The following is a 12967-nucleotide window of genomic DNA, read 5'->3' as shown; positions in this document are numbered from 1 at the left end:
ATTCCCTCTTGCCTTTCGTGACTTTTCCCTCCCTGGGCCAACCTGGGTGGCCATCTCAAAGCCAGGTCTAGGAGCTCCTTGCTGTCCTGGCTGGGTGGGTGGACTTTCCCTGTCTCCAGAGGAACAAAATGCATCTCTCTCTCTGTGTCTGTCTCTCTGTGTGTGCGTGTGTGCGTTTGTCTCCCTCGCCCTGTGTGTCTCTGCTCTGTGTGTGCCCCCTGTGGCTACCTTCCCCCCAGCACACCCTGAAAGCCGGTCCCTGGCCGTGCTGGCCCCCCTGCAGGACGTGAACGTGGGGGCCGGGGAGATGGCGCTGTTTGAGTGCCTGGTGGCAGGTCCTGCCGACGTGGAGGTGGACTGGCTGTGCCGTGGCCGCCTACTGCAGCCTGCCCTGCTCAAATGCAAGATGCATTTCGATGGCCGCAAATGCAAGCTGCTGCTCACCTCTGTTCATGAGGACGACAGTGGTGTCTACACTTGCAAGCTCAGCACAGCCAAAGGTAATGACTTGTTCAGGCCCTAGGGCTGCCGTGGGCACCAGACCTGGGTGTGGGGGATAGAGGGGAGAGAGCTGGGTGCAAAATAAAACCCTAGGAAACAGGGTCTCATATCCTTGGGGAGGTGGGGTGGGGTAGGAGATAGTATAGTACTCAAAACAGTGAAGCTTCGAATAGTACCTGGCACCCAGAGGGTTCCTGTGTCCGCTGAGATGTAGAGAGCAAATCTAGATTTGTGCTCCTGTTCTTGTCCTACAAGCTCCCAACCAAGTGTCTTTGGACAAGTCCCTTCCTCTGTTTGAGCTGTAGGCTATTCAACTATAAAAGGGGATCAGGCTAATACGCACTTTCTAGGGGGACTACAGGGATTACGTAAATTAGAACAAAGCACTGGGATGCCTGGGGGTACCTACTAAATGCCAGCAATTGCTAGGCATGGGACAGGTGGGAGGGAGTTGTGGGATGACAGAGGAGAGTTCTGAGAGTTGGAAGCTGGGGAGGAAGTGGACTTGCCTTTTAGGACCTTCTCACAACCCAACTCCTTCATCCTGCACGGGCAGGGTGAGGTAAGAGGGAGCCCTGGGCCAGGCTCTGGGCTTTTATGGAGTCCCCAACCTGCCACGGCAGCCTGCTGCCTCTCTTTACTGACCTCCTGAGAAAGCCTGGCAAATAGATCTTTGCCCACTGCCTTGCCCCCAGCCCTGTTCCCAGAAATTCTGTAGGACTCTGTCCAGGTTCCCTAAGGCTGGACAGGACCCCTGAGGTGGGGTGCCTGGGCCTCTGTGGCCTTCCCTGGCCCAGTGCTGCCTCTCCCCTGCAGATGAACTGACCTGCAGCGCCCGGCTGACCGTGCGGCCCTCACTGGCGCCCCTGTTCACCCGGCTGCTGGAAGACGTGGAGGTGCTAGAGGGCCGAGCTGCCCGCCTTGACTGCAAGATCAGCGGCACCCCACCACCGTCCGTTACCTGGACTCACTTTGGTACACACCCCCCTCCCTATGCAGATATTGGGAGATCCCAAGGGCCCAGAACAGGATGGAGTGTATACAGAAGGCAGGGCCCCTGCTATACTGGCTCTGCACTCCTGTCCTTCCCACCTCCAGGTCACCCTGTAGAGGAGAGTGAGAACTTGCGGCTGCGGCAGGAAGGAGGTCTGCACTCACTGCACATCGCCCACGTGGGCAGCGAGGATGAAGGGCTCTACGCAGTCAGTGCAACCAACACCCACGGCCAGGCTAACTGCTCGGCCCAGCTGTATGTGGAGGAGCCTCGGACAGCCGCCTCAGGCCCCAGGTACCTCCCGGGGCTCCAGGTGCTATCAGCGCTGCTAACTCGGCCTCTCAGGAGCCCCCATCCTGCACTAGGAGGTGCAGCCCTGTACCTCTGGGCAACCATGTGGTTCTTACAGCTCAAAGCTGGAGAAGATGCCGTCCATCCCTGAGGAGCCGGAACAGGGCGAGCTGGAGCGGCTGTCCATTCCTGACTTCCTGCGGCCACTGCAGGACCTGGAAGTGGGACTGGCCAAGGAGGCCATGCTAGAGTGCCAGGTGACTGGCCTGCCCTACCCCACCATCAGCTGGTTCCACAATGGCCACCGCATCCAGAGCAGTGACGACCGGCGCATGACACAGTGTATGTGTCCAGGAAGGGACCCTTGTGGCACCCTCTTGTCTTTCAGGGCCCTCCCATCAGCCCACCCTTCATCAGGGCCTTCCCTTTTGTAGCTCGACCAGAGATGTGGTGTCTGGCAAAGGGGGGCCCCCCAGGGCTGTGAGGTCATTGTGTCCCTTCTTGATCCCACACGGTGCCCATCTGTTAGTCACCCCTTGATGGCACCTTTAGCACTTACAACAGGTAGCCCAGCCTGAAACTGACCAGATTGTCGAACCCGTCTGTGCCTCAGTCTCCTCCTCTGTTACAGGGGTGCTGCTAGAATCACATCAGCTTGTCTGTGTAAAGCACTAAGAGCCATGCCGGGCAGACAGCGCGTGCCCTGCAGCTGCTCCCCTTCACCAGCTGCACCCTTGCTGCCATGCTCCTCAAAAAGGAGCCCCTGATAAAGCCCATGCTTCCTGAGAAGTTTCAAGGAAAGGGCAGGGGTAGGCAGCATCTGGCAGGGAAGGGAGGCTTGGTCCTGGGTTGTTAACAAATAGCAAGCAAGGCAGAAGGAGGCAGGGGAAACAGAGGGCCATGTTGGGTTGGCATCCTCTAGGCCTGAGCTGTGTTCCCCAGGGAGCACTTTTATTCCATCCTTGAAGGAACCTGATTCTCACGCGAGGTCTGCCTGCCTCTTTAAGTTGTGCCTATACTGTCACCCATGATGGACTTCTCCTGTAGCCACAAGCGACCAAAGTCCTCTTACTAAGTGCTTGCTGAGTGCTCAAGACCTGATGTGTATGATCTTACCTTGCCACAGGCCTGTAAGGCAGGCACTATAAGCCCTGTTTACAGATGGGGAAACTGAGGCTTACAGAGGTACAGAGACTTGCTCAAAGACAAGTAAGGACCACCTGACTTGTGCCCATCTCCTAAAGGATGCTCCCAATCACCATGTCCCAGTCTCTCAACTCTACCCTCACCCTATCTCCAGAGCCACAGCTGCAGCTCTGGCCTTTCCACTCGGTCCCCTCCAGCAGCGATTACTGCGCAGCCCCAGGCCTTCCTATCTCCCCATCGGCTTGGAGACTGTGGGTGGGTGTCTGTCTCAGGATCTGAGCTGGCGTCTCTGCTTCTGCCTGAATCTGGGGTCACTGGCAGCCTCTGGCTTCACTTTCCTTATAAATAGTGTCAGCAGAGATAAATGAATGGGTGACTGTTCTATGCAGAGATAACCGCTAAGAGAAGGGAGGGTGTTTGGGGACATTCCTGACGTGAAGGAGGACAGTGCAAGCCTCCTCATTTCTGTGTCCTAGCCAGAGACAGCCTCCTTAACACTCAGGGAGCAGAGTGTAAGGAAAGAGACTTGGAGGAGATGAAACTGAGTTCAAGCCACGGCTTCATCACTTATTAGCTGTGTGACCTTGGGCAAGTCAATTAATGTCTCTGACCTCATTGGTAAATGGGATAATTTTTGTAGAGTTGTTGAAAGTATTAGGATTTCATGTCAAGGCTGGACACCCAGTAGATGATTTATTGCAATTCATAATATCACATGTATTTGTAACTTACTGCATGTGAGGCATTGGGTTCAGGGTGGGACAAGCAGATCTGGAAAAAAGCAGCCTGGTCTTTAAAGGGCCAGACTGGGTAGGCGATATGGCTCCTGGAAGTGAAGAGGAAGAGCCCTGCAATGGCCAGTGATGCACACCCAGCCACCTGCCACGGAGAGCTGGGGCATGGCACAGGGAAGACAGCCAGGGCATGGTAGGGTAGGCTTCACTAGAATTGTGTCTCAGAGAGAAGAAAGGCTTAGGTCCGAGGAGAACATTCCAAGAGGGAGGAATTTGTGAGCAAAAACATAGAGATGGAGCTCCTGTGGCTTGTTCAGGGACCTGATGGTCTGTCAGGGTCAAGACATGGAGGAGTAGCAGGGGACACGGCTGGAAGGGAATTTGGACTGAAGGGTTTTCCTCAGGCTCTGCTGGAGATGGGTGGAAGGGCAGCTGCCCTGGGGCTGGAGAAGAGGACTGGAGGAGGAACCTAGGAGCAAAGCTGTGTCAGAGCCTTGACCTGAAGGTTGTGACCCAGTAGAGGTGAAGGAATGAGGAAGCAGCCGACAGGAGAGGGACCCCAGAGGGTGCCCCAGTGTGGGAGGAAGCTGTGAAATTACTGGGCATGAAGAGCAATAAGAGGGTCTAGCACTGCTGGCTTCGACCACTCGAAGGACATACTTCTTTCTGCCTCCCCGTCTGTCCCCACTTGCCTCCTCCTTGCAATGGGTGGCGGTTCACCCCTCAAAGCATCCTCCTAGCTTAGCCCCCATGTCACTGTACCTCCCCCACCAGACAGGGATGTACATCGCCTGGTGTTCCCTGCGGTGGGACCTCAGCATGCTGGTGTCTACAAGAGTGTCATCGCTAACAAGCTGGGCAAAGCTGCCTGCTATGCCCACCTCTATGTCACAGGTAAGGCACCCTCCTAGCAGCTGCACCCATAGCCAGACCTCCAGTACCACCTGGGTGCTGAGGGAGGGAGGGGCCTCCACCAGTTTCCCCCTGGTTCCCTGGAAATCTTCTGGCCTTGCCCCTGCCCCTGGTCCCCAGCCTCAATCCCTGAAGCTCAGTGATCCTGTGGTGCTCTTGGGCCCTGAAAGATCCATGGACCTCCAACCTGTGGCTTTCAGATGTGGTTCCAGGTCCCCCAGATGGTGCCCCGCAGGTGGTGGCTGTGACGGGGAGGATGGTCACGCTCACATGGAACCCCCCCAGGAGCCTGGACATGGCCATCGGTGGGTCAGGGCCATGCAGGGCTTTGGGTGGGGATTGGGGATGGGCAGGGCAGGCTCAGGCAGGGGTATCCAGGACACTAGGCCTCCAAGAACATGGTGGGAGGCAGGAGCAATGGAGTGCTGGGAGTGAAGCCAGGAGCACCCGCTGTCTTCTCTCCATGGTGGATGAGGCCCTGGCTCCAGGTCAGGAGAGGAGCCGTGGGGCATCACCACATCCTTGCCCTTTCTCAGTGGGACTAGGTTCCTGGGTCTTGATCCTGGGCATGTTCTTTTCTGCCCTTGTCCAGGATCTCTTCCTGGTCAGTTTCCGTACCTCGGGGAGCAAGGATTTGGATACAAGTCCAGGGCAAGTGGAATGCTAGGCCCCTTCCTCCACATCTGAAGGGGTTGGCGACGGGCAGCTTGATGGCTTTAGGGCTGGCGCAGGCAGTGAGAAAGCAGAGCAGGTGGGAGGCAGGCAGGAAACCTCAGGGGAAACTGAGGCACGCACTCAGAGAAGACCAGGGATGAGTTCCAGGACCCTGAGCGGGCGGGATGAGGAAGCACAGTGACCCTGTGACATCAGCCTCTAGCAACTGCCTTCCCTCCAGACCCAGACTCCCTGACATACACGGTGCAGCACCAGGTGCTGGGCTCAGACCAGTGGACAGCGCTGGCCACAGGTCTGCGGGAGCCCAGGTGGGCGGCCACAGGGCTGCGGAAGGGGCTCCAGCATGTCTTCCGGGTCCTCAGCACCACTGGCAAGAGCAGCAGCAAGCCCTCACCCGCATCGGAGCCCACACAGCTGCTGGAGCATGGTGAGCAGGGGACTCCCAAGGGCAGGGCTGAGGGGAGACTAAATAACCATGGCAGGAACAGTGTGGCTGAGTGGGATCCTGGCCCATCAGTGGCAGCAGGGCCCAGGGACAAAGCTAAGGCCCTGGGGTCAGACAAGCTGTAGTCTAGCCCTTGCTCTGCTGCTTCCTGGCTGTGTTCCCTGCACAAAAGACTCTCTGAGCCCCAGCTTCCTCATCGATGATTGGGGTAAGAGAGGAGCAGTGGGTGTTGAGTTCTCAGCATCAGCCCCGTATGGAGCCTGTGCTCTCCTTCTCCCAGGCCCACCCCTAGAGGAGGCCCCTGCTGTGCTGGACAAACCAGACATCGTGTATGTGGTAGAGGGACAGCCTGCCCATGTCACCATCACCTTCAACCATGTAGAGGCCCAGGTCGTCTGGAGGAGGTAGGATTCCCCACCTGCTGACCCATTCCCCATATGTAATAGTCCAGCCCCAGCTTGGCCTAGGAGGACCTCCTGTCCTGTCTTGTGTCCCTTAGCTGCCGAGGGGCCCTCCTGGAGGCACGGACAGGTGTGTATGAGCTAAGCCAGCCGGATGACGACCAGTACTCTCTTCGGATCTGTCGGGTGAGCCGCCGGGACGTGGGGTCACTCACCTGCACTGCCCGCAACCGCCATGGCACACAGGCCTGCTCGGTCACACTGGAGCTGGCAGGTGGGTGACAGTAGGCATTCTTCCCATTCCTCCCTCTGAAGCATGCTTTCAGGTGTACACACCCACCTGCCTCTGGGGATCACATCCCATGTCCTCCCTCTCAGGCTTGTACATCTAATGGCAGTAATAAGACCAGTACTAGTAATAATAGCAGTGATAATACTAATAAAATATTGATTGGGCACCTAGTATGTGCCAGGATCGGTGATAAGCGTCTTACATAGATCACTTCATTTAATACCTATAACAAGCTTGTGCAATGGGGTTGGTTATTATCCCCACTTTATAGGTAAGGAAACTGAGGCTCAAAAGTGTGCTAACTAACCTGGCCCAAGGAGCCAGGTTAAATAAATTAATACAGGAGCTGGGTTCAAGTTGGATGTCAGACTCCAAAGCCCTGGCTCTTATGCTAAGCCCAACAGGAAGGAGATCTCAGCTATAACAAGACTGGGAAGACTGAGTTAATAAAAACAAGCAAGAGCCACTGAGCGCAGCTTGTCACCCAACTCCCATCTCTGAGGCTCTTGGCTGCCTTTTTGTACAACCCTCTTTGACCAGGCCTCCCAACCTTCACAGCAAGGCCCCTTTTTATAATTTCTCCTTTGAGGATGTAGCCTCTTAAGCCGTAGCATGCTTAAGTAGTAATTGTTTTGTTTTCCGGTTGTTAATTAACTCCAGACATCTGTAACTGCCACTCAGAACTTCAGATCCACATGAGCTGAACAGTGCTACCTGCCGAGAGATATAATTCCAGCCAAAAGCAAAGAAAGTGACATGTTTGTTAGCACAGGCGATCTAGGCAAATGGACATTTTCCAGTGCTTTAAAACAGTCATGGACATTCACTTGAAACTTTCTGGTGCTTTGACCTTCAGAGCTTGCTTCCCCGCTCACCTGGGGACCAGATTTCTAGAAAGGAGAGAAAGCAGTAAGGGGTGAGAAGAAGAGACGGGAACCCTCCTGACTTGGAGGTGAAGAGGGTAGATGGGGTGGGGCCACAGATTCCTGGGGGCCCCCTTTGGAGAGTCTTGCCCTTTGCCCAGCCATGATCCCCAGCACTTCCTACTCAGTCACTGCTTTGTTCCCCAACAGTGCCATCTGCAAGACTCATCTTCCTTCCCAGACACAGCCCTATGTTTGGAGCATAGAGAGGCCCTGGCCCTAAAAGCCCTGCAGCACAGTTTGGCCAGAGCAGTGAATGAGGGAGACTATGATCCACCCAGCCAGGGCTAAAATGGACCTGGGGCTTCCATTATCACCCTCATTCACTGGGCTCCAGCCCAGCCCCAGCCAGGCAGGGCAAGTGGAATGCTAGCCCCCTTCCTCCACATCAGCTACATTGCAGTATCTGTCCCCCATATTCCTAGAACAGAGCCCCCTGCTGTCTGCATAAAGCCAAGTGGGTCCCTGAAGTGGGTGGTGGTCCATACCTGGCCACCCTGCTCCTCCCTGAGGTCCTGATCACTCACTCCCACTCTCCTTAAAGCCAAGATCCTCAAACATGCTTAGGACAGAGCACATGGAAATCATAGGCTTCTTCACAAATGTATTTAATGCAAAAATATATTTAATTCATGAGAATTAGAAGTGGCTTTGCAGGTCCACATGTATGTGGAGGATAAAATCAACCACCTGTGGGAGAACTAAGTAGAAAGTTAGCTTCTAGACTGTCTGGTTAACATTTGGGGGTTATCTTGCCGTCTTCCAGATGGTAGAAAGTCCCCTAAACATTTAAATGAGATTCAGATGGAAAAACTTTAAGATTAAAGGTAATGTTGCCAGGAGTGGTGGAGAACGTCTCTCACTCAGCTCTTTAGGAGGCTGAGGCAGGAGAATCATAAGTTCAAGGCCAGCCTAGGCACTCAGAAAGACTGTCTCTCAAAAAATAAAAAGGGCCAGGGATGTAACTCAGTGATAGAGGGCTTATCTAGCATCTAGCTCAATTCCCAGTCCACAGAATAAAGAGAAAAAGAAAGTACCACAGAAAAAAAGGCAATGTCATCCCTGAGCAGTAGTCTGGTGGAACTGTGAGAAGAGCAGTCGCCCACAGGGGGCAGCATTGAGGCGCACCATGCTTGCTGGTTAATACAAGAGGGGAAGTGGCTCAGGATGGCCAGTCCTGATTTTTCAAGAGACAGGAAATCCAGATTTCTTTTATGTGTGACAACTCTCCTAATTTCAAAGCTAGTAAATGAACGCTGAAGGTCAAACCAAGTAAGCCTGTACCTGTGACAGTTTTTCAGAGATTTGGAGAACATTATGTTTGGATTTATAGGGAGAACACTTGGTCCAGGCAAGGAACTTTGGTGTTCTGAGGGGTAGTTGGCCTGGGAGGCTAGGGCCTGGCATTCCGAGAAGCCAGTTGCTGATAGGGTTTAGAAGGAGGACTGAGAAGGCAGGACCTTTGGAGAACATGCTAATCCCGCCCTTCTACTCACCTGTTCCTGTATGTTTCAGAGGCTCCCCGGTTTGAGTCCATCATGGAGGATGTGGAGGTTGGGGCTGGAGAAACCGCTCGCTTTGCTGTGGTGGTTGAGGGGAAACCGCTGCCAGACATCACATGGTACAAGGTCAGTGGGTGATATAGGCCTCAGCAGGGATCAGGCCAGTTTGCCAGAGCCTGGCAGATGGGGAAGGGGTCCCCTGGGAGCTTGAGAGGTTCTGGAGGCCTTAGGAGCAAGGAGTCTGGGCAGAGATGTGGTTAGGAGGAGGAAGTGGGATCCAGATGATTGACTAAAAGGTGCAGGTCTTTTAGCTAAGCTAAGGGAGAAGCTGACTCTGGGTCCTGGAGGAGCAAGGCCACTGGTATGGAGAAGCCACCTGGTGAATGGGCTCCTGGCTCACAGATCTAGATGAATCTGGGTCTCTAGTATGGAAATAAAGCTGGGTGCCAGGTGGAGGTGAGGCCAGGCCCGGGCTGGAGGTAACACCTACCTCTGCAGGACGAGGTGCTGCTGGCTGAGAGCAGCCATGTGAGCTTTGTATATGAAGAGAACGAGTGTTCCTTGGTGGTGCTCAGCACGGGGACCCAGGATGGGGGCGTCTACACCTGTACTGCCCGGAACCTGGCAGGGGAAGTCTCCTGCAAAGCAGAGTTGGCTGTGCACTCTGGTGAGCTGTAGTTCCTGGGGAGAAGGGCCAGATGCCCACTTCCAGGAACATGATGTGAGCCCCTGCCCTTCACTCCTGACCATCGCATCCCCCAGCCCCAGCTCCCCACCTTAGGCCCCAATATTCTTGCTCCTCTTCTGTCTCCTCCATTTTCCCCGCTGGTCCCAGTCTCTACCCTTTTCCCTTTCATGCCCTCCTCACCTAACCTCAGGACATCTGTTTCCACAGCTCAGACAGCTATGGAGGTCGAGGGGGTCGGGGAGGATGGAGAACATCGAGGAAGGAGACTCAGCGACTTTTATGACATTCACCAGGAGATTGGCAGGTGTGGAGCTGGGAAGCACCAATGTAGGGGGCCAAGGGAGGCTGGTGGGTCCGAGGGCCAGAAGAGGGTAGACAGGGCTGCAGCTGAGGACTGCTACCTTCCTTGTATCACCCAGGGGTGCCTTCTCCTACCTGCGGCGTGTGGTGGAACGCAGCTCTGGCCTGGAGTTTGCGGCCAAGTTCATCCCCAGCCAGGCAAAGCCCAAGGCATCAGCCCGGCGGGAAGCCCGGCTGCTGGCCCGGCTTCAGCACGATTGCATCGTCTACTTCCATGAGGCCTTCGAAAGGCGCCGGGGACTGGTCATTGTCACTGAGCTGTATCCTGGGACAGGCTGCAGGGGAGTGGAGGGTACCCATGCCTGGATTATCATTTACAAAGTGGACCTGTTGACAACTGGGAGGATTAAGTCTGGAGGCTTCTGTGAAAACCAGTCTTTTTTTTTTCCTAGCTTAGTCTTACATAGCATTTAATATGTGTCTGGCAGTGTTTTATGAGTTTTGCAATTATCAGCCTATGTAAGTCTCATGTAAACCTACCTGATGGGATTTTATTATCCAATTTTGAAGGATGATGAAACAGGTATGAAGAGGTTAAATAACTGGCCCAGGGTCACATAGCTAACAAATGGCATATGCTTTTTAATCACAAAATGCAGGATAGTAACTGGGTGGCACACATCTGTAATCCCAGCAACTCCAGAGGCTGAGGCAAGAGTACTGCAAACTCAAGGCCTGTTTCAGTCTGGGGCTGGGGTTGTGGCTCAGTGGTAGAGCGCTTGCCTAGCATGTGTGAGGCACTTGGTTTGATTCTCAGCACCAGATATAAATATATAAAATAAAGATCCATTGACAACTAAAAAAAATATTTTAAAAAAATTATCAATCCCAGTGCTGGGGTGTAGGGGCAGTGAAAGACACACAGTGTATCTGTACCTTTGAAGGAGCCCACTTCAAATGAGCAGCTATGCTTGGCTTTATTTGGGAGGCTGTTTTCATTAAAAAAAAAAAAAGTTACCTTTCATGAAAGCTTCAGTTAAACAAAGGCACTTTGAATTAAGGATGCTGGGTGATTGATTCAACTCTCCTATATCAGGGTGACCATGACCTGCTTACCAGTCACCCAGGCCTCACTGTTCAAATATAAACCTCAGCAAAATGACAAATTTTTCCATGTTGTAGACCTCTGGCTCATTACCAGATAGCATCAAGAAGTTCCTTCCACAGTCAACAAGATTCTTCTATGATTTTTTTTTTAAAAAAACTTTTTAAAACTTTATTTTACTAGTTTACTTTTGTGTGGTGTTAAGACTCAAACTCAGTGCCTCTCATGTGCTAGGCAAGTGCTCCACCACTGAGCCACAACCCAGCCCCCTCTTCTATGATTTGATCCCTATAAATACTTCATCAGGTGGGCAGGGGAGAGTGTTATTCCCATTTTATACCTGAGGGAACCTCAACCCAGAGAGGATAGATAAGTGACTTGCCTGAAGTCCTGCAATAAGTGAGTGTTCCAGCGAGTGAGTTGTCCCATCTGTGCACCCACATGATGGGGAAAGGTGAGGACAACTCTGACTGGTATCAGATGTGCTTTAAGGGGAAGGAGAAGCCTGTGCGGAGCTAAGGCCCATGCTGATCTCTGGGGCTGGGCCAGGCAGTCTGCACTGGTCACTGTTCTCCTTGATCCAGGACATAGCTGTACAGAGGAGCTGCTGGAGAGAATGGCCAGGAAACCCACCGTGTGTGAGTCTGAGGTGAGGGCAGCGGGTGGCAGGGGCCAGGTTGGGAACCAGCCTTCACCCATCTGAGCTCAGAGAGTCAACAGGGGGGTGCCCCCACATACCACCTCTGCCCATGAGGAAGCCAAGGGTGGTGGTAGAGAGCATTGTTAGGCAGGCAACAGAACTCCCCACCCTGGGGGAACCACACCCCCATCTCTTTGGGACTTGTACTGTCCTGTGATCTCAGCAGACCCACCCTAAGCCCTAGCAGTGTTGATTTGGTCTTTCTCACGTACACATTCCCCAATCGTGTCTCAGAAGCAACCCCACCTAGACTCTGGGTCTCGTTGCCATCCTGCAGGGTCTGGCTGTACATACTATACACTGCACAGCTCTATATTTCATAATGTAAAGTCCCCTATAATTGTGCTGTTCCCAACTTGTATAGCTGTACATGATAACCCTAGGTCTTAGCAACCCCAAACTTGTGTTTCAACCCCCTCCATGAGCCATCTGAAAGCCACTCCCCTGGCCTGGTGGTGATCAAGCATAGCTCCCCACACTACCCCCAAGGACTCTGGGCTTCCTGTTTCCACAGATCCGGGCCTATATGCGTCAGGTACTAGAGGGAATATGCTACCTGCATCAGAGCCAGGTGCTGCACCTCGATGTCAAGGTGAGGCAGAGAGGGGAGAGCAGGCAGCCCCTGATCAGTACACGAGGCAGAGTGTACTTTACTCAGCTTCCTCCCATTGCTTGTGTTTCATAGCCTGAGAACCTGCTGGTGTGGGACGGTGCAGACGGCGAAGAGCAGGTGCGCATCTGTGATTTTGGGAATGCCCAGGAGCTGACTCCAGGAGAGCCCCAGTACTGCCAGTATGGCACACCTGAGTTCGTTGCTCCCGAGATCGTCAACCAGAGCCCTGTGTCTGGAGTCACTGACATCTGGTAATGCTGGCATTCTCAGCCACTGGGTGGGCCATGTTGGGGACTTAGGACTTAGCTCACCAGCAAAGAGGAGCATTATGAGCATTCTCTGACAGTTGCCTGGTGGCAGTGTTCACAGGGTCTCTTGCCCATGTAAGAGTCTTGCAGTCCTCGGCTCCTGGCTCCCTTGGGGGTGGGGCCACCCTAGTGAGACAGACATGCTCTCATTGGTGCTCAGACTTCTCTGGGCTTCATGACAGGTCAGCCCTGTCATGAGCCTTTTGAACCACTGGGTTCAGGGGCCTCCCCGAAGGAGACACTACTGTGTCCGTTTGTCCAGCATGGTGTTCCTTGGGAGGACATCTCAGAGTTGAGGTATCAGAGAACTGCTCACTTCCAGCAGGAGGCAGGCTATCCTCTCACCTGTCCACTCTCTTCCCACAGGCCTGTGGGCGTCATTGCCTTCCTTTGGTAAGAATCCTCTCCAGTCTCCTAATAGGCCCACCCCTAACATT

General features: G+C 53.8%; 1 protein-coding gene across 1 annotated transcript in view; it reads left to right on the top strand.

The window, feature by feature from the left end:
* Speg (striated muscle enriched protein kinase) overlaps positions 1-12967 on the top strand; it is a 55462-nt gene that overhangs the window by 29679 nt on the left and 12816 nt on the right. Inside the window, exons 10-26 of the mRNA XM_027942026.2 lie at positions 240-500; positions 1318-1476; positions 1600-1789; positions 1905-2128; positions 4441-4560; positions 4779-4883; positions 5474-5680; positions 5979-6102; positions 6198-6373; positions 8830-8942; positions 9315-9483; positions 9712-9808; positions 9924-10124; positions 11501-11558; positions 12124-12201; positions 12295-12473; positions 12897-12923. Coding sequence (XP_027797827.2) covers positions 240-500; positions 1318-1476; positions 1600-1789; positions 1905-2128; positions 4441-4560; positions 4779-4883; positions 5474-5680; positions 5979-6102; positions 6198-6373; positions 8830-8942; positions 9315-9483; positions 9712-9808; positions 9924-10124; positions 11501-11558; positions 12124-12201; positions 12295-12473; positions 12897-12923 — 2488 coding nt within the window. The remainder of the gene's footprint in view (positions 1-239; positions 501-1317; positions 1477-1599; positions 1790-1904; positions 2129-4440; positions 4561-4778; positions 4884-5473; positions 5681-5978; positions 6103-6197; positions 6374-8829; positions 8943-9314; positions 9484-9711; positions 9809-9923; positions 10125-11500; positions 11559-12123; positions 12202-12294; positions 12474-12896; positions 12924-12967) is intronic.

The sequence above is a fragment of the Marmota flaviventris genome, chromosome 11 (assembly GCF_047511675.1).
Source record: "Marmota flaviventris isolate mMarFla1 chromosome 11, mMarFla1.hap1, whole genome shotgun sequence".
Lineage (NCBI taxonomy): Eukaryota > Metazoa > Chordata > Mammalia > Rodentia > Sciuridae > Marmota > Marmota flaviventris.
This window is presented reverse-complemented; position numbering and strand designations above follow the sequence as displayed.